The 24888-nt window shown below is 51.4% G+C and overlaps 8 protein-coding genes across 8 annotated transcripts; 6 read left to right on the forward strand and 2 right to left on the reverse strand.

The window, feature by feature from the left end:
- Positions 1–562: 562 nt before the first annotated feature.
- A1O9_05677 (uncharacterized protein) lies at positions 563–1222 on the reverse strand (the record flags this gene model as incomplete). The annotated part of the gene is made up of 2 exons (XM_013404893.1): positions 563–1047; positions 1102–1222. 2 exons carry the CDS (start codon positions 1220–1222, stop codon positions 563–565), a joined length of 606 nt encoding a protein of 201 aa, XP_013260347.1.
- A 556-nt stretch (positions 1223–1778) lies between these two features.
- A1O9_05678 (uncharacterized protein) lies at positions 1779–3980 on the forward strand (the record flags this gene model as incomplete). The annotated part of the gene is made up of 1 exon (XM_013404894.1): positions 1779–3980. One exon carries the CDS (start codon positions 1779–1781, stop codon positions 3978–3980), a length of 2202 nt encoding a protein of 733 aa, XP_013260348.1.
- Positions 3981–5341: 1361 nt separating this feature from the next.
- Positions 5342–8693, forward strand: A1O9_05679 (uncharacterized protein; the record flags this gene model as incomplete). The annotated part of the gene is made up of 6 exons (XM_013404895.1): positions 5342–5878; positions 5925–6203; positions 6253–6714; positions 6775–7102; positions 7153–7517; positions 7578–8693. The coding sequence occupies 6 exons, from the start codon at positions 5342–5344 to the stop codon at positions 8691–8693; spliced, it is 3087 nt and encodes a 1028-aa protein (XP_013260349.1).
- An 894-nt stretch (positions 8694–9587) lies between these two features.
- A1O9_05680 (uncharacterized protein) lies at positions 9588–13649 on the forward strand (the record flags this gene model as incomplete). The annotated part of the gene is made up of 2 exons (XM_013404896.1): positions 9588–9980; positions 10035–13649. 2 exons carry the CDS (start codon positions 9588–9590, stop codon positions 13647–13649), a joined length of 4008 nt encoding a protein of 1335 aa, XP_013260350.1.
- Positions 13650–16213: 2564 nt separating this feature from the next.
- On the forward strand, positions 16214–17572 carry A1O9_05681 (calcium/proton exchanger; the record flags this gene model as incomplete). The annotated part of the gene is made up of 2 exons (XM_013404897.1): positions 16214–16597; positions 16664–17572. 2 exons carry the CDS (start codon positions 16214–16216, stop codon positions 17570–17572), a joined length of 1293 nt encoding a protein of 430 aa, XP_013260351.1.
- Positions 17573–18079: 507 nt separating this feature from the next.
- Positions 18080–19245, forward strand: A1O9_05682 (uncharacterized protein; the record flags this gene model as incomplete). The annotated part of the gene is made up of 3 exons (XM_013404898.1): positions 18080–18352; positions 18422–18745; positions 18811–19245. The coding sequence occupies 3 exons, from the start codon at positions 18080–18082 to the stop codon at positions 19243–19245; spliced, it is 1032 nt and encodes a 343-aa protein (XP_013260352.1).
- A 712-nt stretch (positions 19246–19957) lies between these two features.
- On the forward strand, positions 19958–21727 carry A1O9_05683 (uncharacterized protein; the record flags this gene model as incomplete). Its single annotated transcript, XM_013404899.1, has 1 exon — positions 19958–21727. The coding sequence occupies one exon, from the start codon at positions 19958–19960 to the stop codon at positions 21725–21727; it is 1770 nt and encodes a 589-aa protein (XP_013260353.1).
- Positions 21728–22454: 727 nt separating this feature from the next.
- Positions 22455–24415, reverse strand: A1O9_05684 (carnitine O-acetyltransferase; the record flags this gene model as incomplete). The annotated part of the gene is made up of 3 exons (XM_013404900.1): positions 22455–22581; positions 22636–24298; positions 24358–24415. The coding sequence occupies 3 exons, from the start codon at positions 24413–24415 to the stop codon at positions 22455–22457; spliced, it is 1848 nt and encodes a 615-aa protein (XP_013260354.1).
- Positions 24416–24888: the final 473 nt, after the last annotated feature.

The following is a 24888-nucleotide window of genomic DNA, read 5'->3' on the forward strand; positions in this document are numbered from 1 at the left end:
ATATTTCATGAGGTCTCGATGGTTTCGGCGGTTCTGATCGTTGCGACCATTCCGGTCACCGCGGTCATTGCCATTTCTTGCACCTCTGGCCATTTTAGACAAGTTGAACGAAATTGATAGTGTGACGATTGGATGAGAAGAAGTAGTAATTGGAAAGTTCTAAGTTCTAAGGAAAGCGTGCAGTGACGGTGATCAAGTGGTATATTGTGACTGGCAGGAGCAGGTTCTGATGGGAAGGCATTGCCCTTATACCGGGTTAATTGTGTCCACGGCAGAACAAGGACCATTGAGCCGAGACAAAGCTCACTGGTTGTTGGATCGGTTGTTTGATGGCTTTTGAACAATGAGTGATTGCGGCTGTAGTCTTTATGGAGGGAGAGCAGAAAGGTCGAGAACAACGAATAATGGAGACTTTGGGGTTGATCATGAGCAAGTTCATTGTTGGTTCTTTCTTGGACTTGAGGATGGGCAAGTAGAGCTGTATCGGCCACTGATACCTTCATGTATCTGGGCCGATATAGGCAAATCTGCGCGTCGCTGGACGTGGAGCAGAAACAAGCCATCATATGTTACCCTGATCGGCCAGTCTCTTAATGCGGCTCAATAGGGCTGTACCTTGGCGACCTAGTTTCATTTTGCCATCCTTGCCAGGACGCTTTGCTTTGGCCATGGCTCTGCGATCCTTGTGCCGTGCCTCACTGGCCTTCTTTTGTGACTCTATCTGAGCCCTTCTTTGTGCACCAAGCTCTAGTTCTTTCTGATAGCGTGACTGTCTCGGCTGGCGGACACGAAAGTATGGTTTGTCCAAAGAGGGATCTCGACTGGAGTAAGAATAAGATTCACGTGTTTGACTTGCATCAACCATAGCCTGGCGATCTGGGTGAAGTTCGAGACTGGCAGGGATAGGTTCAACTGCATCGTTGGAAGAGTCGGCATTGGCTAAGCGGTGTTGTACTTCCTCCTCCCTTTCCTTTTCTTGGGCTTTGACTTTGGCATAGGCTTTCTTGACCTTTGCTTTTGCTATGAGGTCCTTTTTAATTTTTTGTGCTAGGAAGAGAGTCAGTAGGTCAACCCGAGTGGAAGGGAGAGGTTAAGCTGTACTTTTTCTTCTGTAGGTGCCATCTGGAAGATTTGCAGGTCCAACAGAAAAGCCGGTAGATTTTTGTTTCTTCGTGGACATCCCTTCGGCCGTCGAATCATCTCGAGGTCTCTTGAGAGCCATTGGAGAAAGGGATTTGTCGACGAAGAAGAACGGGCAGGCTGGTAGTAACTGGTGCTGAGTACGGAGCACAATGTAATCTGCCTATGGTATGTTTGCCGGACTGGTGGGTGGAAGAATGGACCTCGTATCAATTATCTCTGCGGAGAGGTGCAGTGGCCCGTGAGTGGTGTCCACACCTTGTACTTTGAAGAGAGGACGGAAGGGAAGGTTGGACCCACCAACTGCATCATCGCCTCTTCCACTGGCAACTGCCCTTTGAGTCATTCTGCCCAAACCGTATCCCAACCGCAACCTCCGCCACAACTTGAACAACTCAGCATTCCTTGTTCACCGTCGAACAACTTGCTCAATACAACTATAACTAAGCTGCTGCCATCTGCTGTTCTCCCTCCTCAACCCCGGAAGCTCACCGCCGCCAATCAACCATGCAACGGTAGTCGCTGTCCACCCTTTCCTCCGCTTTGTCCCGTTTCCCGGCCATGTCTCCCTTCTTACAACTCCCTCTCTTCACTGCTTGCCCAGCCTCCCAAGTAGCCACTGGTCGGGTCTCAGGAGCATGCCCTTTGCGTTGGGCTTCGATAGCCTCCCCATTCATCCTACCAAACGTCGTAAACTCTCACATCTACCAGACATGACCCGGGATCATAGGCAGGCGCCTGCGCCTGCCTATGTCTCGAAGGAAGGACAGCATTATCGTCCAGACCATGACCTTGATATAAGGACCAGCGACCGGGAAGAACTCATCCAATGCATCAAACGTGGCCAGAGGCCAACTTGGGTTCCTAAGCCTGGTCTCGAAGCGCTATGTGCGGAAACAAATGCGGAACAGAACTCTAGTGCCTCTGCCTCTGCCTGTGGCTCTGCTTCTGCCTCTAAAAGGGTTATTCCCCACACTCCAGAGAAGAGCCCGTTGCCGCCTCCAACCTCTCTCTCTGGCACCGATGCCTTGCGTCGCTCGCTTTCGGCATTGCATACTGGAGATTTTCATGACCCAAATCTCCCCAATGATCTCCGCCCATCGAGCATCTCCCCATCTGATAGAGACTTCTATCACTCAGACTATAATTCTTCATCTGCCTATGTCTGGTCACCGACATACCTCCATTCTTACAGCCCGCCTGCCACACGGTCTTTGCACACTGACCCCCTCGGACGGCCTCGTGCGCCATCTTTAGGCAGCAGCTTGTCTTCGACTTTCGTCATGAGGGTTCCCACCAGCCCTCTGGTCCATGCCATGAACAATCCCTCGCTAGACTTTTCCCCGCGAGAGAGATCTTCTGAAGTCAACAAGAATGTCCGACGACGGACCATGCCACCAAACGCTTTTGACACGTTCGGCATGTCTCCGATAGACGACGTTTTGCCTGACCTAGCGCACATATCTCCTCAAACACAGCCTCCAAATGATGCTTCCAGTTCTTCCCAGCGCCACAAACCACGCCGTTCCTTGAGCTCTTTCACATACCAACCCGCCAGCTCTCCTCTCACCTCATTCTCGGCCAGATCACGGCGACCTTCTCTGGCCTCGGATCTTTCTCCGAGGCAACGGGCGCCGATGGTAGGATCGTTCGAGGAATCTATTCTCCGTGGACGCATGTCAACCCCGCCTTCTAAACCTCTTGATTTTGTTGCTCAGATTGGAGTGGTGGGAAAAGGTAACTGCCCATCAAGTCTAAAGTGTCCTGCCCATGTCACGATCCAGTTTCCGGCGGTGTTCTACAATTATCCTTCCGCCAATCAATCGAGATCTGTCTATGACGACAATCCGAGTCCGTATGTTGGGACTATAGACTTGGAGCACAACTTGAAACCTGCCGAACTGCAACCCCGACGCTCACGCCGAACCCAAGCCACCCTCGATACAGAGGCGTTGGCAGCTGAGCTCACCAGCCCTGAGAACACTCACATCGGTCGGGCGTTGGTTTGTGAAGTGAGGGACAAACCCCCTTCCACGCCCACAGTGAAGGTCCCACATGGGGGCGTTTATCGAGTGCCTCAAGCAGGACAGCTACAAATAATCATCAAGAACCCGAATAAGACGGCGGTGAAGCTCTTCCTCGTGCCGTACGATCTAGAGGGCATGCTCCCAGGAACCAAGACCTTTGTTCGGCAGCGCAGCTTTTCCTCTGGTCCAACACTGGAGACCACTCTGTCCGACAAGCAACCAGCCTGCACAGTACATGACGCAGCGAATGGCAAGGACATTCTTCGCTACCTAATTCATCTCAAATTTTGTTGTACTTCGAAGGGCCGTTTCTACCTGTACGAGAACATTCGTGTGGTCTTTGCTCACCGAGTACCCGATGACAAGGAGAAATTGCGGAACGAAGTGCAACTTCCGGAGCCCAAATTCAGCACTTACAAGCCATCTTTAGAGGGTGGTTCGCCGAGTCCAAGTATCGGTGAAAAAATGTCGTCTCAACCAAATGACAGGGTGGCAGAGAACTCAAAAACGGAAGAAAGGTTGGACGCGGAACCATCTAACTCTGGCAGGAAACCCCATCATGAATTCCATACCCCTCCAGGGACCATACCAGAGCACCAAGACTCAAACGGAACAGGTGATCACCACCCAGACGACCTTCCAGTCGGAACTCATCGGCCAGTGTCTCCCATTCCTGGCTTTTTACCTTCAACATCATCTCGAAATTCTCCCGTTCCTTGGGCGGCGGCGTCACGTACATCGCCCGTGGTTGAAGCTGGAGATGGTCTGATATCTCGCAAACTGCGAGAACTCAGCGGTCAATTACAACGGTGATGAGGCAGATGCCCTGGAGAGATTTTCCAGAGCCGTACTATCTAAATTAACCACCATGGGGCTACATCCTGTCTATATAGGATTAGCTTTCTGGACAGTCTCTAGTTGAGTGGTTGTTGCATCCAATCTATGTTAGATTTAAGTTTGTATCCGTCGATGTTTATTCTATAGGTGGTGAGCCGTCCCACACAACTCCAAATCTACAGTAAGCAAAAGATCTCGTCTCGTGAACTGTGTCAGTACCCTACAAGGATTCCATCAGGTATCAGCGACACGCGACTTCCTCGCGCAAAGAGGCAACAGTAATGTCTGTGACACTCTGGTCCCGTTCGCTGCTGTGGCAAGACCCTATTGTAAGGGAGCTGCGTATCGAGCTGCCCTCATGCCCTTGCCAACGTCTCAGCAGGTATTAGGATAACACACTGCGGAGACCTTAGGGAACCAACGCTTAATCATTGGCTGGAAGGCCCCTCAGCCTGGATAGGGGGCATCCCAGGGTTGCTCAGGTGGTGCCGTCATCTGGTCTCATGCACAGCCGACGCCTGGACATTTCGGGCCTAGCAAGTCGCCCAAACTTGTTAGTAGTGACAACTAGCTGAAGCGGCACCCCAGAAGCCAACGTTCCGATGCCAGTGTGCGTGTCCGTCCCCCAAGCCACTCGGCCTATCAGTTTGACCACTGACCAGTGACCACTACTGACCACCATTACGGAACACTGGAACTCTTACATACTCCAGGTGCATCCTCGCATTGCATTGCAGCTTGAAGTTACCCTAGTTACTCGGGCCTTGACCGGACTTAGGTACAGACCTCTTAGCCTGTGCCTCGTATGTAGATAGGTGTTGGATTACTCCGTAGCTAGGGATATTCTGCCTGGGCGCTGCAACCGCTGCAATCCTCACACTGTCAGTACTCCCTCCTCCGTGCCTGGTCCATACTCAGTACAGTAAGCAGAGGCACAGACTACCTAGCACCCCTGGGGATCCCAGGGACGCCAGCCCAGTTTCCGTGGTTTGAATACCTGGACTAGCCACAACTTACGAGGTACGTACACCACCTATCCGCCAGTCCACCACCACCGAACACTGCCCGCCAAACCAACCCACACTGCGAGTCCTGCTCCTACACCAACCTGTCGATCCACTTGCCTGCGCACCCAACTGACAACTCTTTCTCTGCAGACAAACCATCCTATTCTCACGCCTTAAACCACGACTGCTCCTTACCCATTCCCCCTTCACCTTCGTTGAGAAATTCTTCTCTTCGACCCACGTCCCTCTCGATGCTACAATCATAGAGCTATCCTGCTCCCTTGTCTTCATCCCCCACGTCGATGACCTGGGGAGTCGTCCGCCTCGAAGATGCACAAGATCAGCAACTTCACCGGCCAGGCCCGTCATGGCTGGGAACGGATGACTCCAGCAGCGTTTGGAATGTCGAGATTCAATCAAGATATGTCCACGCCGCAACCATTGAGACGTCCTCAGGGCTCTCCCGGAGTCGGACCCCCATCCTCTGCCGATGCTACACCTGTCAACCTTTCTTTCAATGTGCCCTTCGCCTCCAATCTTGCCGGTCCCGATCCTGAAGACGTCCTACACTCGAGTCCTGGTGCCTTCCAACGATGGACCTTCCCGCCAGGGACCGAAGACGGAACGGCTATTCACAAGCTCGCCGTCCACGTCCAGAACGAGGAACGACTCCGGTCCCTATGCTCGTACATTAGTGATCAGAGTGCTGGCCACATTCAAGCAACTGTCACCTCCTCAGAACCCAAGGCAGGGCCTGTGCTTCATAGAAAATCTCAAGGACTGGTAACCAATGTCTGTATCTCCGGCGATGGTGATCTGGTTTACAAGATGCGAGCCAAAGTCCTGAATGAGACGCCGATAATGATGGTGAGGGCCTTTTCTGCGTCACTTGACATCTACTAACAGGAACAAGCGGTCTGCTATTGTGGACATTGATCCAGACTTGATACTCGACGGTGCTGAAACGGGCATTCGATCGAGTGTTCTCAGCCATATTGATCTGTGTGCGAAGTACACGGGTACAGACATCTTCCTTCTCAAGCCCCGTAACGCCGAACCTCTGTCCAGTGGCGCTTCCTATGGCAGCGCCATAGATAGTGGTCTTGACCAACGTTTCCGTGTCAACATATTTGGAGATATGGAAAGTGTTGAACATGCTAAAACCCGGGCTTTGATGATGATCGATCAAATTGTACGCTACCTCGAATCCCTCCACGGTATGAATACTAATTGGTGTTTAGCTCAAGCACAAGATCGACGTGATAAAGCTAGAGGTGACAATGCATACCTTGGTCTCTGGTCGTACTGGAAAGAACATCAAGCAGATCGAATCAGCGACAAAGACCGCCATCTACTTCCCACCTCCTTTTCCGGGGGTGTTTGGTTATGTGCCTCCACACGCGACCCGCCGGGCGGCGGACGAAATCTTCATCACCGGTGAAACACAAGAGCGTATTAATCAAGCCAAGCAGAGGCTGAAAGAGTTGGTCATGGGCATAAAGCTATACTCAAAAGACGCTGTGGTCTCGGCAAGCAAAATCGACAACATCCTTTTCGATCGATTGGATAAGGTTCAGAGAATCATGGAGACAAATGGTTCTCATGTTCTCTTCCCTCAGCTTGGCAGCCAGCGAGGCCTTATTCGCGTTCAAGGCACCGAGGTTCTTCATGTTGAGCGGACCGTGAAGGAGATCATGGCTCTAGTGCGTCGTATATCCCTCCTTGGCTCAATTGAAGCTATATTGACATACATGAAACTTTAGGCAGGGCAATTCTTCAGTGCTTCATGGTGGATCATGACTCCGGACCCGTCCCAAGGTGCTTCCTTCCGAGGACCTTCGCCTGATGAAATTCGAGTTATGCTTAGCGACATCTGTACCAACTCCGGTGCTGATTTAAGCTTCGAGAAATTCACTTTTACTCTCAATGGATCCGACGATGCTGTCAAAGCCGCAATGATGGTCATCAATCAAATTCCCTTTGTCAAACAATCGCCATACCAAATGCGTGTGAAAATTGAACTTGCTAATGAACACAAAGAGTTCGTCAGCGGCAAGAAGAACGGCAAGATCAACAAGATCATGGGTCAAAGTAGGGCTTGCATGGATATTAGTCTGGGGCAGACGCTAATACTCGAGCAGGCAATGTCCAGATCATCTTCGATGGTTTCAACGAATACAACTTTTACATTGACGTGGTAGGCAGCCAATATGAAGCCACAAAGAATGGCCTTGATCTGGTCGAGCAGGAAATGCCAGCCTCAATTTCATTTCACGTCCCTGATCAATACCACAAACGTATCATTGGGATTGGTGGCCAGCATATTCAACGTATCATGAAGAAATACTCAGTCTTTGTGAAATTCTCCAATGCAATGGATCGAGGTGGTATGGGCAAGGAAGATGATGATATCAAGGTTGATAATGTCATTTGCCGAACGCCTGCCCGTAATGCACAAAGCTTGGACCTGGTTAAGCAAGAGATTATGGATATGGTGGAGAAAGTCGTAAGCAACCCTCAATCCCTGGCCGGTACGTTCGTGTGCTTATAATCTCCTGCCCGCTAGGACGCCGAGTTTGTTTCCGAGACCGTCGTCATTAATAGACTGTACCATCGTGAATTGATCGCTAGATTGTCCGAAATCGAGGATCTAGAGAAGCAGTGGAACTGCAAGATCGACTTTCCGAATACTGAACAAGCGAGTGACGTTGTCAGCATTTCCGGACCAGAATACCAAGTTCCTCAGGCCGTTGACGCTTTCTTGGGAATGGTGCCTGAAAGCCATGAGATTGCTTTCCAGAAATCAACAGACTTGGAGACCTTTTTCACCGCCCCCGAATTCTTCAATGACTTGCGGCAGAAGCTGAGAAGCCAGTACGAGGTGGACGTTCACGCCAATCCTCAACTGAGTAGCTTGCCCAAATCTGCCACAGCTTCAGTGGAGCGCATTGTGGGGCCTTCAGAAGGACGACTGGTTCTTACTTACACGCGGAACAACGCAGGTGGACTCAAGGACGCCATTGATTATCTCATTTCACAGCTCGTTCCACATGGACTTGATGCCACAACTGTCAAGGGAGCAATACCGCGGCCGAAGTCGGATTCGTTCGAGGATTCGCTGCCATTTTTTGACTCCAAGCTGTTGCAGAATGCGCCTTCACTACACTCGGATTCACCAACACGGGCCAACTTTACGGACGGAGATACTCCCGTCTCTGAACGAGCGTCTCTGTTCGATAGACTGCGCAAGCCGGGGAGCATGTCGTCCTTTTCGTCCTTCATGAGTCGCAAGAACCAGAACAACTCTCCAGGAACGTTTTTCAAGCACGCTTCGTCAAATGCTAGTAAAGCGTCCCTTATCTCTATGGAGAGTCGCGAGAGTGGCTACCGCAATTTCTGGAATGACAGTGGTGTCAACCTTCCCGAAGAAGAGGTTGCACCCTCCTCAGCTAGTGGTGGCTGGCCATCACGATTCGAAAAGTTCCCTTTTGGCACAAACAGTATCAGTCTGTCTGGGGATAGAACACCCAAACACGAACCCAGGGCAAGTTTCGACTCCGGACGTCCACCCACCTCGCATTCTTTCTCTTCCTATCCGGCTCCAATTGGGCCACACCACCATAACCAGATCCATAACAACGGCAATGGATCTGCCAACAATTTGAACCTTTCCTTACGCTAGACTTTTTTGGTGAGGTCTATGTTTGCTGGAAACGACCGAATGATACCCTGATACCGATATGGAAATCATGATTACTGACTGCTCTTATGTCCTGCGAGATACCCTTTTGATGCTAAAACGAAAAGTATAAGAAAAGAACGTGGAGGTTTCAGCAGTTTCTATGTTGGGTGCGTGTGCTCGTGGTGGAAGTGAAGCAACGATTCTCTGTTGGTTTGGTTGTTTGGAATGAGGGTGCACGATGATTGCTTCATACACGTTGAATGATACTTCCACTCCTTTTGTCACATCTTGTATGCGCCCTAGTCTTTTGGAAGATACCCTGCACCACCCTGAATGCAAAACAGCTGCAGGTGGTCGTTGCATTTCCTTGTTTTCACTGCTCTGGAAAAGCCAAGACTTCTGTGGATTGATTTATTGAAAAGAATATGAGATATACCCCAAGGATGATATTTAGAGCAATGGCACGTGCGTTTATTTTCGTCGAGAGTCTTTGCTAATGAATGACTCTACCTGAACAACCACGGTGGAAGTTCAAGTTCCGTATACCTTGTACGCCGTAGGAATAGGAGGAGTAGTAGCATACCGCATGCATTTGTGTGGTTGCGCTGCGCCACAGCCGGAAGAGCCCCTGTGGCTGTTCTGAAGTGGCTCAGGCTCCTGCCTGAATTGTGAACCAAACCGGAAACGGGGCGCGACGGCAGGCGCGTTTGAGTCTCTGACTGAGGGTTGCCTTTCCTGTTCTAGCAAACAGCAAGTCTATTTTCCATCACCGACTATGTTGGTTTAGTCCATCGTCCTTTTGTTGCCTCCAGGATAATGATTGTCACCCCGGTATCGCATGCGCATCCTCTTGCCCTGTCATGATCCTCTACGCCAATACAGCCCTCATTCAACATGCCCGATCTCAATGTCAAGATTGGGCAAACCATCGAGACCCAAGATAAAAAGCAAGGAATCGTTCGGTACATAGGCCCGTTGCACATCGCTGCGGGAGAGTGGCTCGGACTTGAGCTTCCAGAGAACTCTGGAAAGAATGATGGCTCAGTGAAAGGAGAGCGCTACTTTCAGTGCACGCCTGGGTATGGCATCTTTGTTCGAAAGGAGTCGGCAGCTAGGATTGTGAAGCAACAACCACAAGCTTCCAAGCCGCCTGGGCAACCCATGTCAAATGGCGCTACAGCAAAATCACGATCCTCAAGCGTAGTTCCAGCCGATGTAGCAAGAAAGAGACAGAGCATGATGAGCGCAGGCTCTGGGTCGACAGTTGGGTCACGGTTGTCACTAAGAGTATGTCTTCATTGTCGACCATGACTGATCTGCTACTTACACCAGGATCATTAGTCTCCTACAAAATCCCCAACAAAGCCCACCCAGTCTGCTGCCAGCTCATCCACCTCGACACCACGAACCGGCACGCCTGCAACCACCGCACGAACATCGGATTCCAGTACCAAGTCTCGCTCCAGTATAACTGGCAGGCCCCTGATGGGGCCTCCTGCATCAACTTCTAGGACGACTACTACAACAGCTACAAACAGACAGTCACTTGGCGTTGCACCTAAACCGACGATCACCAGACCAACATCTATGCCCCCTCGGCAGTCGACAGCAGGTACGAGGCTGTCAATGTCGTCCAAAACCTTGGCTAGACCTGAAAAGAATGATCAACGTCCTGCCGTGGCTATCGACCAGCACTCTCCACCCATTGAAGAAGAGGAGGCTGTGACACAGGAAATTCACCATGCCGAAGATGATCCCCATCAAGGATCACCAGTTGGCCATGACACCACATCACCTGTCCTGTCCCCTCGCCCGCACTCGATTGCAGTCCCTCGAAACGCCCCACCGAGCACTATCCATGAGGACCGATCACGACAGGCTCAGGTGATCAAACAGCTGGAGACTAAGATTCGCGCATTGCAGAAGCAGAAACAAGAGGACCAAAGTCAACTTGAGAATATTCAGGATCTCCAGAACCAGACAGCAAGATACGAAGGTATCATCCAGACTCTACAGAAGAAACTCAAGACAAATCAACAAGAAATTATTGAATTGAAGGCCAAGTATGAGGATGCCGAGGATCGTGCTTCTAAACTTGCAGAGCCAAGTGCTGAACATGAGTCCGAGCTGGAGCTTGCGACTCTCGACAAAGAAATGGCCGAGGAACGTGCAATGATGTTCGAGACCGAGCTGGAAGCATTAAAATCAAAGCACGAAGAGCTGGAACTCGAAGTTGACATTCTCAGGGAAGAAAATCGGGAGTTGACGTCTGTCATGACTCCGGAAGAAAGAGCTGGTTCGGGCTGGCTTCAGATGGAACGCGAAACAGAACGGTTGAGACAGGCCTTGGTCATGCTAAGGGATATGTCGCACCAAAATGAAAACGATTTGAAAAGCGAGATCAAAGAATTGCAGGAGACGTTGGACGAGTTGGAACAAGTCGCCTCGAAATATGAGGATACTGCAACCAAACTCGGCCGCGCCGAAGAGACCAATACGCACCTAAGAGAGCAATTGGACGCACTTGAGACTAATGATGAGATCCTGGAAGTGATGGGAGCCGAGAGAGACCAGAACCGAAACTCAATCGAAAATCTCAAACGCCAGATCCAGGACCTTGAGGAACACATTCAAGTTACAGATGAGCTCGAGGCATTCCATGTCGAGGAGGAGAAGCGACTCCATCACCAGCTGGATGAAAGCGAAGCATTGCTGAATGAGAGACTGCGGCGAACAACAGAGCAGGACAAGACAATCGAAGATCTTGAATATACCCTCAACAAATTCAGAGATGTGGTGCAAGGATTGCAAAACGATATCGACGAACTTCGCCGATCCCGTGACATTAGTGAGCTCGAGGCTCATGAGATGAGCAGCAAGTCGAGAGCAATGATGGACCTCAATCTCAAACTCCAGAATTCCGCCGCCAAAAGCCAGTTGAAGGCGATTGACTTGGAGCTCGGAAAAATGCGTGCAGAGCAGGCCAGCTTACATTTGGAAATCGTTCAGCTCTTCATCCCCGATACATTCGAGATGGACAAACAGCCCATCGTTGCTCTCCTGTGCTTTAAGAGGATAAAGGCTAAGGCGCTACTGAGCAAGAATATCCTTGGCGAGAGGATCCGGGAGAGGCCTGAACTTGTTCAGGATGGCGTTTCGACGGTCTTCGCGGTCATGGAGAAGATGAATTACATTGCGAATGTCTGTGAACGGTTTGTCCAGCACATGTCATCGTGCTCCGCTGAAAATTTCATGAAATTCGGTGGAGCTCCCTTCGAATTGGAGCCTGTTGAACAAGCAATAACAAGCTGGGTTGAAGCATTGCGCCGCGATGAGCTCGCTCCCGATGGAGCCGAACACCTTCATCGCATGGCGGGTATACTGGTTGACATGGCAGAGAAACTCATCCTCGAAACTCAGGAGTCCAAGTCCACCGAACTCCTGGCTTCGATGTCCATGATCGAGTGTTACACTGACACAATAGGCAGCCAAGCTCAGTTGTTAAGCAAAGCCGTACAGACAAGATTGGGACCATCCGAAAATGAAGACGACCCTTCTATTGTATTCGAGAAGAAGATGGATCAACTCGGTGTTAAAGCAAGGACGATGAAGTATGTGTCCAGTAAAATTATTCAGTCACTCAGTGACCTTCGAACAAGGTCAATGTCACCCGGTGAAGCGAGCTGGGGCTTATTTTCCGAAGCTGAGCAGCTTTCTGAGAAGTTAGCCCGCCTAGTGCGAGGAATAAGCCAGGCAGTTATTGAGGACCTGAACAAGCCTGACCACGATGAGCAACTTTCTTATTCTACTGTTGTAGAATTGATGGCGACCGCAGCAGTGCCAATGCTCCAGAGGGATGAAAGCGAGTCTGGCACCTCGGAGGACATCTTCAGCATCCTAGCCAAACACCTGCAGGTTCTTCAGACCAGGGTGGATGACTTGTACAGCAGATCAAGCGATGTCAACAACGCTGTTGAATTTGAGAAGCTCGCCGCACCATGGATCGCTCGGGCGAAAGAAGTGAAGTCTCAGAAGATCTTGTCGCAAGCTCTGCAGGAAGAGATGGCGCGTATGAGATCAAGAATTCAAGAGCAGACCATCAGAGTGAGTGAGAGAGATAAACAAATCGAGGAACAGCAGGTCAAGATTGAGCTTCTAGAGTCAAGAGCCAAAGAAACCAAAGCCAAGGACGATGGAGTCAAAGCAATGAAAGTGGAAATTGAAAATCTTCAATCAGAAAAACAGCATGCAAATGAGAGTCTACAGAAGCTGGAAGCCGAATACAACACCTTGCTCAAGAGTCAGCAAGATTCCAGAATCGAGTTGGAAGCCATCAAGCAGAGCAAGCTCTCCGATGGGCAGAGTCTTGCACTCGGAGTGGCAGATGAATCGCTGTCGCTCCGTCTAAAGGCTGAAGCAGATCTATTGAAAGTCGAACTTGCCAGTTTGGAGGCGGCAGTCCGATTTGTGAAAGCTGAAAATCAGCGCTTACGCCTCCCAGTTACCGAAGCAGGCGTGACTGCGATCAGCAATTCATGGCTTGATCCAGACAAACTCAAGCCAGCCAAAGACACAAGCCAAGTTCAGGAGATGCGTTCTGATTCGAAGCAGATATTCACGGAGCTGATCCACATGGCGAAACAGGCGAAACCTGTGAAACTGAAGGCGAAATCTATCTATGCTACAGAAGCCAAGGGACACATGTCTTGGTGGAGACCGGAGTCGGACACCACGCTTTATCAATTACTGCGGCAAAAAGAAGATCTCGAGCGATGGAATCAAGCAAAAACCGATGTGGTGAAGCGAGCAAGACTGATGAGCCGGTCATCACGTGAAGATGATTTCGCAGTACCCAGGCTCGGCATAGGACTACCATTGGCGAAACTCCCTGTGCTGGAAGATATTGATATGGAGACCGAGTCTGCCGGGAATGGGGTGCGCATTGTCCAGAACTAATTAAGTTTTTGTCGTTTCCTGGAGCGGCTTTCTTAACCAAAGGGGGCAGGCCAACCGAATTTGTTCTTGCTACACTAAGTAGCCCCTTTTTGAGTGTGCACGGGCCTGAAAGACAAGGCTTGATGCTTCCGCTTCGGTATAATACGACCCACCCCAACAGGGTTCTTGGTACAATTGAATTGAAAACGTACAATGTCCTGCACTGTGTGTAGAATATCGTTTGGTCCCAGGTACATAAACACTTGCCACCAAGGAAATGGTGCAGATGAAGGAAGTTCGCAAGCATATTTAATGTGTTGCTCTGCTCCAACTCAGATATACAGGCCCATTTCGCTGGCATCAATATATCTGTCAATTATGTTGCCATCGCTTCTCAGGACAACCAAGCCACCATGGATGCTGGAGAGATGATAGTATAAAGATATTGGCCCTGAGGGTGCGATGCATTGCTGCGGTTTTCGAACAAACCGAAGCCCCGATCAGGCGCGCAAACGATACAGTATTTTCGTGTGGTCAGGAAGTGCGAATCTCGCTCTCGACCAGTCTGCGCCCTTGAAACCTACACCCAAAAAGCGCCGCAGCCTGAACGAACGGCTAGCGAATGCAGAGAACTCGACCTGGGGTTCTGTTGCGAGGCAAACCGATCATGATCAACAATCCTGGCTGCTCCTGGGCGGCCCTGCGTTTTTAGTTGTATGCAGGCTGGTGGGCAGGCTGGTGGGCAGGCTGGTGGGCAGGCTGGTGGGCAGGCTGGTGGGCAGGCTGGTGGGCAGATTTGCAAGGCGCCCTTTTTCCCTCAGTCCTAGCAGTGCATACTTGCATCAGATACGTATTCATGGGGAGAAATCAGATCTTGCTAGTGATATTGGCTGGCCATGCATGTATTATTACTATTATAGCCACTACTGCGGAAGATGCGAAGAGCTCGGCGTGTAAGACCGACTCGGTGGTCGGCATCTTACGGGCTGCTGTATATTATTAGTGTTGCGTATTGGGCGCACCTGCCCTCAGGCGGCAGACTAGTGTTGGCCTTGGGGTGCTCCGTGCCGACGATATCATCTGGTCGTGCTCACTCAGACGCGAAGTGCGATCACTGCGCATTTATGTGACAATAAGCACCCATTAGTCGTCTGTAACATGATGACTAGAGTGAACGTGTAAGCAAATTCGGGTTCCTGCTCATCAGAGACCAATGCGGAAATAATGTGGTGATCATTCCATCCACTCCAGGGGCACTAACAAGCTATTCCGTGGCTAGGCGATATTCGGAAATAACGACGTCATAAATCCCCGAGGAGGATCCAAGCTCGCATGAAGCAGGAAGGAGTTGCTCGGCAGCTCACGATTAAAGAAACTTCCAAAGTTTGGACTGTGTCCGGTACGCCGTAGCGCGGGAGATAGACAAGCCTTAATCAGCAATCTGGCTCGAATCTCTGGTCTGCAGGGCAATCATACCCATGGAGAGCATGCATGGCCTGGGCGCTGTGCCATTTTGGAGTCTGTGCATGGGTGAGTGGCCTATTACTGTACGAGTACTCCGTAGAACGACGTATAGAACAGCACAATCCGAGGATATCTACCGAGTAACCGCTACTTACAGTACGGAGTACCTACTCCAGTTGTATGAACCATCTTGCACGTTCTGGTGCTTCCTTTCTTGATCTGGTGGTTGAGTCAGTGACATGATGGCCGAGGTGGACAGGCGCCAAGGAGAGGAAATTGTGGCAGTGCTGCATTAGCGGCTCTTTGGAAGCCTCCCCGAGCCCCTCAGTACGAGTAGTGCCTGCCTGCCCTGCCTTCTGGGGGTGAAGGCGCAGGCAGGTGAGAGAGGCTCGCCGCCCAGACAAGCTTGCTCTTTCCTCGCGGTCTTCCGTCCTTGCACGTCGACTTGCCGCCCACATCCACATCCACTTGCTGTCCACAGCAGATCCTCGCGTACCCACAGTCTTTGTTCCAAACTCCCGCACTGCAGGTTTCGGGATACAAGCACAGTAGTGGTAGTGGTAGTATCAAGTCTATCACCTCACTTGCTGCGCCTCGTCCGAAAACTCTAACATCTCTGACGAGATAGTGACGGTGTCGGTATTGAAGCTCCTCCAAACCCTGTGCCAAGCATCTTGGCAACCAGCTCCATCCCCCTTGCTCATTGGCCAGCAGCCGCTCGTTGCTTAGGCCTAATACGCCTCCAGGGCACCCGAGCTTCTCCAGCGGAATCCTCACTCAACCCAACTCAACCTACCAACAAGACCTCATCACTCCCTCTTACTCTGCCTTCCTTTCCCTTTTTGGGTCCACCATACTTTGGTCCGAAACACATGGGTATGTATTCCATCTCACTTTCCTTTGTCCACTCTTCCCCAATTGCCTCTTCCTGCTTTGTCTCTGCACCGCTCTGCAACCCGCCTTCTTCCCCTCCTCGTCACACCTCTTTGTTTTGTTGCAAGAGTCTCCCGAAAGCTTTCTAGCATCTGTGCGCTGACGGAACGGTTGCCATGTCGGCGACGCCCAACACTATAGCTGCTAGTAATATTCGCAAGAAGTTTACTCTGACTGCGACCAACAGTATGCCTTCCGAGCAGACTGGCCTGAATGGCGACGCCGAACCCAACGAGCGAACCAATCTCCTCTCAAGATATGCCTCTACCGACAGCGGTACTCCCTACTACCAGCACCATAACCCTGCGATAAAATACCCTTTCCTGGTCCTACATACCACCTGGGAGGTCTTGAAGACCAACTACGTCAATGTCCTCCTTGTCTTTGTGCCCATCGGCATCATTGCCGGTGTGTTGGACTGGAACCCCGTTGCCCAGTTTACCTTGAACTTCGTCGCCATTGTTCCTCTCGCTTCGCTTCTGGCCTTTGCCACTGAAGAGCTTGCCGTTCCGCTCGGGCAAACCTTGGGAGGATTGTTGAATGCGACCTTTGGCAACGCTGTGGAACTCATTGTATGACACCCCTCTCTTGGTATATGCTTATCTGCATTGCGAATTCGGCTAACAGCGTCCCTGTAGGTGAGCATCATCGCGCTTCGCGCCAATGAAATCCGCATCGTCCAGGCCAGCATGCTGGGGAGCATTCTGTCCAACATTCTCCTGGTTCTGGGCTGCTGTTTTTTGGCCGGCGGTCTCAGGTATCCCGAGCAGTCCTTCAACTCCACTGTGGCATCGACAATGTCCTCGCTCATGACCGTGGCCACCTCGTCTTTGATTATCCCTGCAACGCTCTACGCCGTCACGTCTGAGAACAAGTCACAGGAAGCTAATATCATGATTCTCTCACGGGGTACGGCTATTATCCTTTTGCTCATTTACATCGCATACCTTTACTTCCAATTGAAGTCTCACGCCCAGCTTTTCGACGATCCCGAGTCCCAGGAGCATGCAGGTGACGAGCCCGAACTACTAGGTCCCTGGGCCGCTGGTGTCGCACTGGTTGTAGTCACTCTCTTGGTGGCCCTCTGCGCAGAGTATTTGGTTGACAGCATCCCTGCGATTGTGGAGGAAGCACATATCAGCAAGACCTTCATCGGTTTGATTTTGATCCCGATTGTGGGAAATGCCGCCGAGCATGTCACTGCCGTGATTGTGGCCTGGAAGAACAAGATGGATTTGGCAATTGGTGTTGCTATTGGCTCGAGTCTTCAGATTGCCTTGTTCGTCACCCCATTCCTGGTTGTACTTGGTTGGATCATGGACAAGCCAATGAGCCTGCATTTTGAGACCTTTGAGACCGTGTCTTTCTTCTTGGCATCTCTCGTTGTCGTTCTCCTGATTCAAGACGGTAAGTCGAATTACTTGGAAGGATTACTCTGCTTGGGCATGTACATCATCATCGCTCTAGCTTTCTATGTGTTGCCAGATGACGCAGAATCGAATCTGCACCTTGGTAAGAAGCTGTTCAGCGGAAATGCCGGAAGTTGAGCAGTGGGGATGGTGAAGAAGTGGTCGACGGATTGAAATTGTCTGCCTACGAGCGCCAGACACCAACACAGAAAGTTCTCATATGTATTTTGTTCTCAACCTCATTCCATTGGGTGGAATCTGGCCTTGGGAAGTCTTTTGGAGAGCACGCGGATCAAAATCGGCAGTGGAGACTTGTTTAATCAATTTGGTGTTCGGAGTTGGAAGATTTCCTTAAGGGATTGTTTGAAGTCATCTTGTTACCAATAGTCTTCCTTAGATACCCCAGAAAAAATCTCGGGAAAAGGGGTAGCTCGCCTGCACCGAGCACGTATTTTCCTGGTCCAAAAAAGGCCCTGCTTTGACCATCTAACCCACTCAGACGGGCATCGGGCTAATTACCAGCTATGACGTTTCAATAGTATCACGTGATTAGACTTGGCATTTGGTGCAGCTTCTCCCAACTTTCACTTCGAGCGGATCTGCGACCACAGCAAATCATGTTGTCATTTGGTACACACAACCACAATGCCACCCCGGTTACATCTCTTTACTGCCCGATCTGTGGCCTTTCGGACTAAACCTTCTATCCCGCAGAAAAGGTTCGCGCCTGGTCTTCTGCAACATCGAGCGGCTAGCGATCATGCGTCCTCGAAGAAAGCCGCTACTACACCCGTCGATCCCGACTTCAAGGGACCGAACATGGATCAATTGCCACATGTGAGCGAGGAACAAGCTGCCTTGGACAAGTCTATGGGAGAGACTCCACCGGATATTGAGCAGGGTACACCGGTGGAAGAGGTGAGTTGAGATGAAATTGCGGGCACGAGACGTTGGATACAGTGTTCTAACCTCCAGCGCTTGGTGTAGATCCTCAAACGCGACAGAGACGCACTGGAAAAGGCTCCCGAGGTGTTGAAGCAGGCTCTCAAGAACAACCAGTCTGGAAACCCTTCTGGAACACGGTCATACTCGACGACTGCCCGCAGACCTGCAGACCTCGCCAAAGTAGACTTTGTCGAGACTCAAGCCGTGGGGTTAGAATACCCTGATGCCGGACTAGGACATAAGTTCCCTCTGCCGGACATGACGCAGTGGAACAGAATGGACAATTTTAAACGCCGTTATGACCCAGTGTTGAATCAGCTCACCAAGATGTTAATGCGGCATGGGAAATTGAGCAGAGCACAATCGGTATGAGATTCTGAGGTTCGCTCTTGTTCGACTGCAGTTCAACTGACGGCGACGCACCCTCACAGACCATGGATGATATTCTAGACATCCTACGGACTGCTCCAAAGCCGCAGGGCAGCGCGTTGGCTGGTGATCGAAGCTTGGCCACCGTCCTCCCGCACGAGACCCTTCCACTTTCTCCGGTGCAGTACATAACTACGGCGATTGACTCGGTGGCACCCCTAGTCAAGATCCGACAGCAGAAGGGTGTCCTTGGAGGTGGAGCTTCTCTGCCCATCCCCGTGCCACTCAACATGAAACAGCGACGACGCACGGCGATCAAGTGGATACTCACCTCGGCGGACAACCGCAAAGAGACGAAACTGGCAGAGCGGGTGGCCAAGGAAATGATCAATGTCGTCGAGGGCCGGAGTGGTGCCTGGGACCGCAGGGGCATGGTACACAAACTGAGTATCTCTGCTAGAGCGAATGTCCGACGGTCGATGCAGAGGAGACGGTAGACTCCTACCCTACGTACATGCGGCGGGTGCCAAGCAAACGGTCTTGCCTCGGTTTGCTTGTATACACACACATACATATGTATACGTTGTAACCTAAAAGCATAAACTTGTGTTGTACGTGGCACGTTAGCAGGAGAAAATAACGTAATGTACAAAAAGCAATTGAAAGGAACATCATCCAGAACATGTCTACATGGCGAGACTGGCAGGAGGTGTTGTTACAAGTACTCGCTTCCCTTGAAGGTATTCCATAGAAGTGGGACATACAGACATACATATCTGTTTCAGCCTTGGACGCCAGCAACAGCCTTACACAGCGGGTATTGAATGGGGGCTGTAATCGTAACGAAGTGTCACGGCACCAGACTCAACCTGCAGCATGCATGAAATCAATCGACCGCCTGGTCAGTGGTGAGTCTGACCCGTTTCACCAGCCACAGATCTCAGACGACCGTACTCCCTACAGCGCGCTCCCGTAGATGCGGTCTCTACTCCATAAAGACGTTGTCTGGTTGAACTTGCTCGTCCCCTCCCGAAGCCTTGCCTTGAATCCCCTCCCTATTGGACCATCCGAGGTTTCGCCAAGAAACAATACGACATAATACTCGTAGGCTCAGCCTTGTCAATCACTTCTTTTCCCCATCCCGCAAACTCGACCGCTCTTCAAACTCACCGGCCAGGGTGTGGAGTGAACCTCCAGCACGCAAGCTGGATGCGCCGCATCCATGGCGTCTACCTGCGTAAGGATGCCTTGATCAATACCCGCGCCCTCGGCTCAGCACGATGGCCCACCTCCACGATTGCCATGTCGTTGGTGAGAAGATGTCGCCCTGACTGCGCTCAATACAGGCAAATACGAAGTAGCTCGACATTGGTAAGGCTGCTGATGCCGCCGCCACCATCATGGACTGCAAACAGGGAGATCTTGACGGCTAGGTTCGATAGCGGAAGGAACCCTCTGCACCAGTGGACGAGCCAAAGCACTTGCGGTCGCCTCCGAGGCAATAGGGTCCCTTCAAGCACCAAGGCTAAGACAACGACGACAACGGCGACGATGCGGCAATATTCTACGACGTCTTCCTCCCCAATCCCAAACGATATCTCCTCCTCCGCCTGCTCCTCCACTCAAGCAATCGCCTCTCCTCGAAGTCCCCTGACCATCGACCCAACCGCAGCGCACCACGACCTCACGAGTTTCCTTACCTACGCCCAACGCTCTGGCCTCTCCACCTCCAGCACCGTCTACAACGGCACGCTCTACGAGTACCTGGCGCAGGACACGCTGCGCCGCTACGGCTTCGAACTGCACCGGGTTGGCGGACGCGGAGACCGCGGCGTCGACCTCGTCGGCGTCTGGGCCATTCCGAAGAAGAAGAAGAGGGGGGGGGATGAGGGTGCGGATGTAGCAACTAAAAGAGGGCGAGAGTACGCTCATACTACTTGCAATGGTACTGGCAACGACGGCGGCAGCAGCAGCCACGAGATGCTCAGAGTTCTGGTCCAGTGCAAACGGCTGGTCGGGAAGGGCGCGAAGATAGGCCCGAATCTCATACGCGAGTTGGACGGTGCGGTGCGCGGCGCCAGGCTGGGGTTCCTGTTTGATTCTCTCGCCCCTCGTGGCCATACCACCGCCTGTGGCAATACTACTTCCTCTACGACGACGAACGCTACCGCCAGAGGGAGCGCGGGAAATACTGCCGTGGACACCGATGCAGACACCGATGCAGACGCTGACGCCAATGCGGACACTAGCATCTCTCAAGACAGTAGCAACTACGACGGAGGCAACCCCGCAATCGGCGTCCTGGTCGGCACGCGCCCAGCGACCAAAGGCGTGATCGAGAGTCTGCAGCGCTCCAACAGAGGCTTGGTCTGGATCATGCTCGAGGAAGTCGCTGCCAACGTCAACAGCAACTGGCCTGCCCCACGTGGAGGCGATGGCGAGGCTGAAATTGAGACTGAGGGCGCAACGACAGCGACGCAAACAATCAGTAGCAGCAGCATCAGCCAGGCAGGAAATGAGGAAGCACACCAACGGCGACGACAAGAAAAGCCCAAATCCAACCGCCATCGAGATCCCACCGCGTATGCAGATCAGCAAATCAACATAGAGACCGACCTGGAGCATTTCCAGATCGTGTCGCCGCCGTCGTCGTCGTCAGCTTCATCAGGATCTTCAACAACAACCGGCGTCCCGAACCCGATGCCCCTGCCGCTCCCGACTCCGAACCCACCCTTGAAAGGCCGGATCAAACAAATCATCTGGAACCAGGCGGCGCGCAACCTGGGGCTCGAGGACATCGATGTCGTCAAGCGCTATATCACTCTTTCGCCTTCTAGCGCCCCTTCCAACAGGGCCAGAGGCAGAGGCAGAGGCAGAGGAGCTTCGAATGGCGTATACGCGAACAAGGCTGAGACCCCACCGGAAGAGGAAGAAGAGGAAGTCGTCCTCAGTCGAGCTGGGCGCGTTATCCTCGGCTAAGTCCTGTTGGGCTGCGATACTCTTGTATCGTTCTGTACCCTAAGTTAACTGACTCGTTCATACTCGGTAGTGTTACTTCCCGGAGTATAATGTTGGGAGATCGACGATTGTCGATGCACTCTAATTGTGCTTCTAGGCTCGATAAAGAAACTACTGTACTGTATGTATACACGTAATTTTATGCAAGACAAAATATCTGACTGACAACGGACTAGACAAGATTTTTACTTCTCTTACTTTTGGTGATATATGCTATTCGCGTTTTATGTAGACTCAGTAGTTGTCATCAATTGATGGTGGGCACTGACTTGTCTCGACCACGACATGAAATTGACTTCATAGGAGCTAAATAAGTATAAACATAGCAAATGGCGGTTGGCGGCCGAAAATGCAACAAGTGATATCTTACATCCTTCCACCACTTTCGGGTTGACGTTCATATCACATCAACCCCCAGATTCGGCGATATTAAACTCTAGCTTCCATTCTCACTTGTTGCTAGATCCGGCATTTGTCTATCCCAGGTGTTGGGGCTCCCACAAGCCCGATCCCGCGCGCTGTGCAATGCCTGTTGACTGTACTGTATAACACAAGTCTAATCCATAAAAGAACAAGGCTCACGCAGATGGATCAAGCCAATTCTCTCCTAGAGGGAGGGTAAGCTTGACGTCGGTAAGAAACCAGTACTGCTCGAGGGCGAAGACGCTGCCAATTCTGGATGAACCGATTATAGTTTAGCCTTGGGTGGCTCAAGTGATGGCGTCAGCAACTCTCGGATATCATTTGCGGCTTCATTAAGGTAGAAGCTCATGCGATCACAACCGAGTTTTTTTGAGACAACGTTGAACTGTAGACTGTGACTCAGTTAGCGCGAATCCCCTGCGATGAAAAGGAACGAGAAGCCATACCTGTTTTCGTTAATCATATATGCAATACCCCATCCTTGGTCAATGACTTGGCTCCAGCCATAACCGTTGAAGTACTCGGAGCTCAATTGGCTTGATGAGATATACCAAGAGCTAGAGTAGGCAAATGCTGGGTCTTTAAAGATCTCCGGTAGTTCCTCGCCCTCTTGGACCAGCTTCTTCAAACCGAAAAGGTGCCTGTCCACACCATATCCGTCACTTGCATCGGCAGTATATTGTACATGAGCTTTGACTGCTTCGCGGAAGAGCCGCTCAGCTTCTTCGCGAGAGACAGAAGGATCTGCCATAGCATCACAGAAGGCAACTGAATCGTCGGAGACGGTTCTTGTTGTCTCGGTTCGGCCAAGCTGATATTTTCTTGTTGCAGCAGACTCATAGGTGGGACGGTTCTTGCCGTACATCTTGTGGTATGCCAATTGGATAATCATCTGGACATACGCGTCAGGGGAGCATTTGAATTTCTTGATCAGACCCTTGCCATAGCCTTGATAAGCTTGAACTCGGAGATCGTGAGAAGCAATGACTTGACGGAATTGAGCTTGGGCAGTTGCTACATCTTCAAGAACCGCTGCAGAAGTTTCAAAGTTCAAGGCAACTGGATCGGGAAGATCGGAGCGGATGGAAGGATTGTTGAAGTCTAGTTTGTTGTGGACGATCAAAGCGTTCACAGTATCGCATAGTCGGTGGGTGGGAGTGCCGTCCATCATGCTGTGTTCGCCCATGAACCCTGCAGTGCCGTTGTCGTTGATGATGAATTGGAGAGGCTTATCATACCATCTATTGGCACCATCGCCGTGCCAATAGGCATGCGCTCGTTCTTCGAGAGTGACTGGACTAGCAGAGTCCAGTGCTACGATGAAGGAGGAGGCTTCGATTTCTTTGAGTGTTGCAGCGTTGAGTGGGGAGGCGGCGAGCAGATTTTCACGGGCTTTCGCGCCTTGGTCGCGAGGGAAGGAAGTAAGGGCGCCGATGGGGGTGGTAGTCGCCGCACTTTTATAGATTTTGTTGAATTGTTGTTCGAGCTCGGAGGTGTTCAGCCGCTGTCCTGCGACATGTGTTTGGACTTTGAAGAACTGATTGTTTCGCATGACAATGATATGCTCATTGCCTTCAGCGGGATATTGGATGGGGTAGTCTGAGGGGAGGGCAGCTACACGAGAGGTATTGAACATGTACTCGTAGCTGCTCATGGCCATAGGCTTCTTTCGCATGTACTCAGGCTCCAGAGAGCCGGTATCGACCTGGCGCTTGAACTCGAGGGCGGCTGTAGTTATTGCCGCTGCGCGTTTTGCGGGATTCCGTCTGTGTCGATCATCGCGGAAGGAATAGAAGTAAGAGACATAAGGCACAACGGGGTCGCGGTATGCCAGATAAGCAGCCTCGTTCCACCAGTCTGCTATCCAATTCTTGACCTTGGGATCTTGAGCCTTGTTTATTAAGCGCTCCTGAAGTTTTGAGCCAAGACTTCCTGGCTTGTTGAACTCGGCAACAGCTTTTTGGGATCTGGCAAACTCCTCTTTGGTCAGGAGAGGATGGATGCTCTTCAGGTAGCGGGCGGAGGTCTCCTCGAGCGCAGGCACAGGTAGTCGAGGGAGAGAGTCCTCGAATCGGAGCATGGGGCCTTTGGAGGGATCCTCACGGTATTCTGGAATGCTGTTAGAGCGAGTCCCGGCTTCTAGGCTCTGGTGGAGGCTACGTCCATACCTTCAGTGACCCAAAACTGGGTCTTGGTTGACTGCTTCCTCTTGTTGGCGGGGGCCATGGCGAAAGCCTGTAGCAGCCGTTAGCATTCTCCTCGCACCTGACGTCAATTTCGGGCCAAGGGAAAGAAATGCTTACCTTGACAGCTAATGACGACGACGACGTCGAGAAAGACTTGGAATAGCGAGGAATTGGGCGGAATGATAGAGAGGCCCGACCGAGTGTGGACAACATAACCCAGGCCAGAGAGTAGAGACGGTGCCAGAAAGGAAAGAAAAGGGAATCCAAGGTCGAGAGAACGTATGCAGACAGCGACGTAGACGTAGACGTAGACGTAGGTTCACGCGACTTTTTTAGGTCGGAGAGGACTCGGGAAGGAACGAATGCAGCAACTGGCAGAGGGTGGAATTGCCGCGGCGAAGAAGGAGCAGTCGGAGTATAGGAACTGGTGGGTAGGGAAGGAGCGTCTTAGCCATGTGAGAGTGCCGAGGTTAATAGTTCTTGGTCGCCGCCACCAATCCAATCATCGCTTGG

The sequence above is a fragment of the Exophiala aquamarina genome (assembly GCF_000709125.1).
Source record: "Exophiala aquamarina CBS 119918 chromosome Unknown aczIA-supercont1.4, whole genome shotgun sequence".
In the NCBI taxonomy this organism is placed as follows: Eukaryota; Fungi; Ascomycota; class Eurotiomycetes; order Chaetothyriales; family Herpotrichiellaceae; genus Exophiala; species Exophiala aquamarina.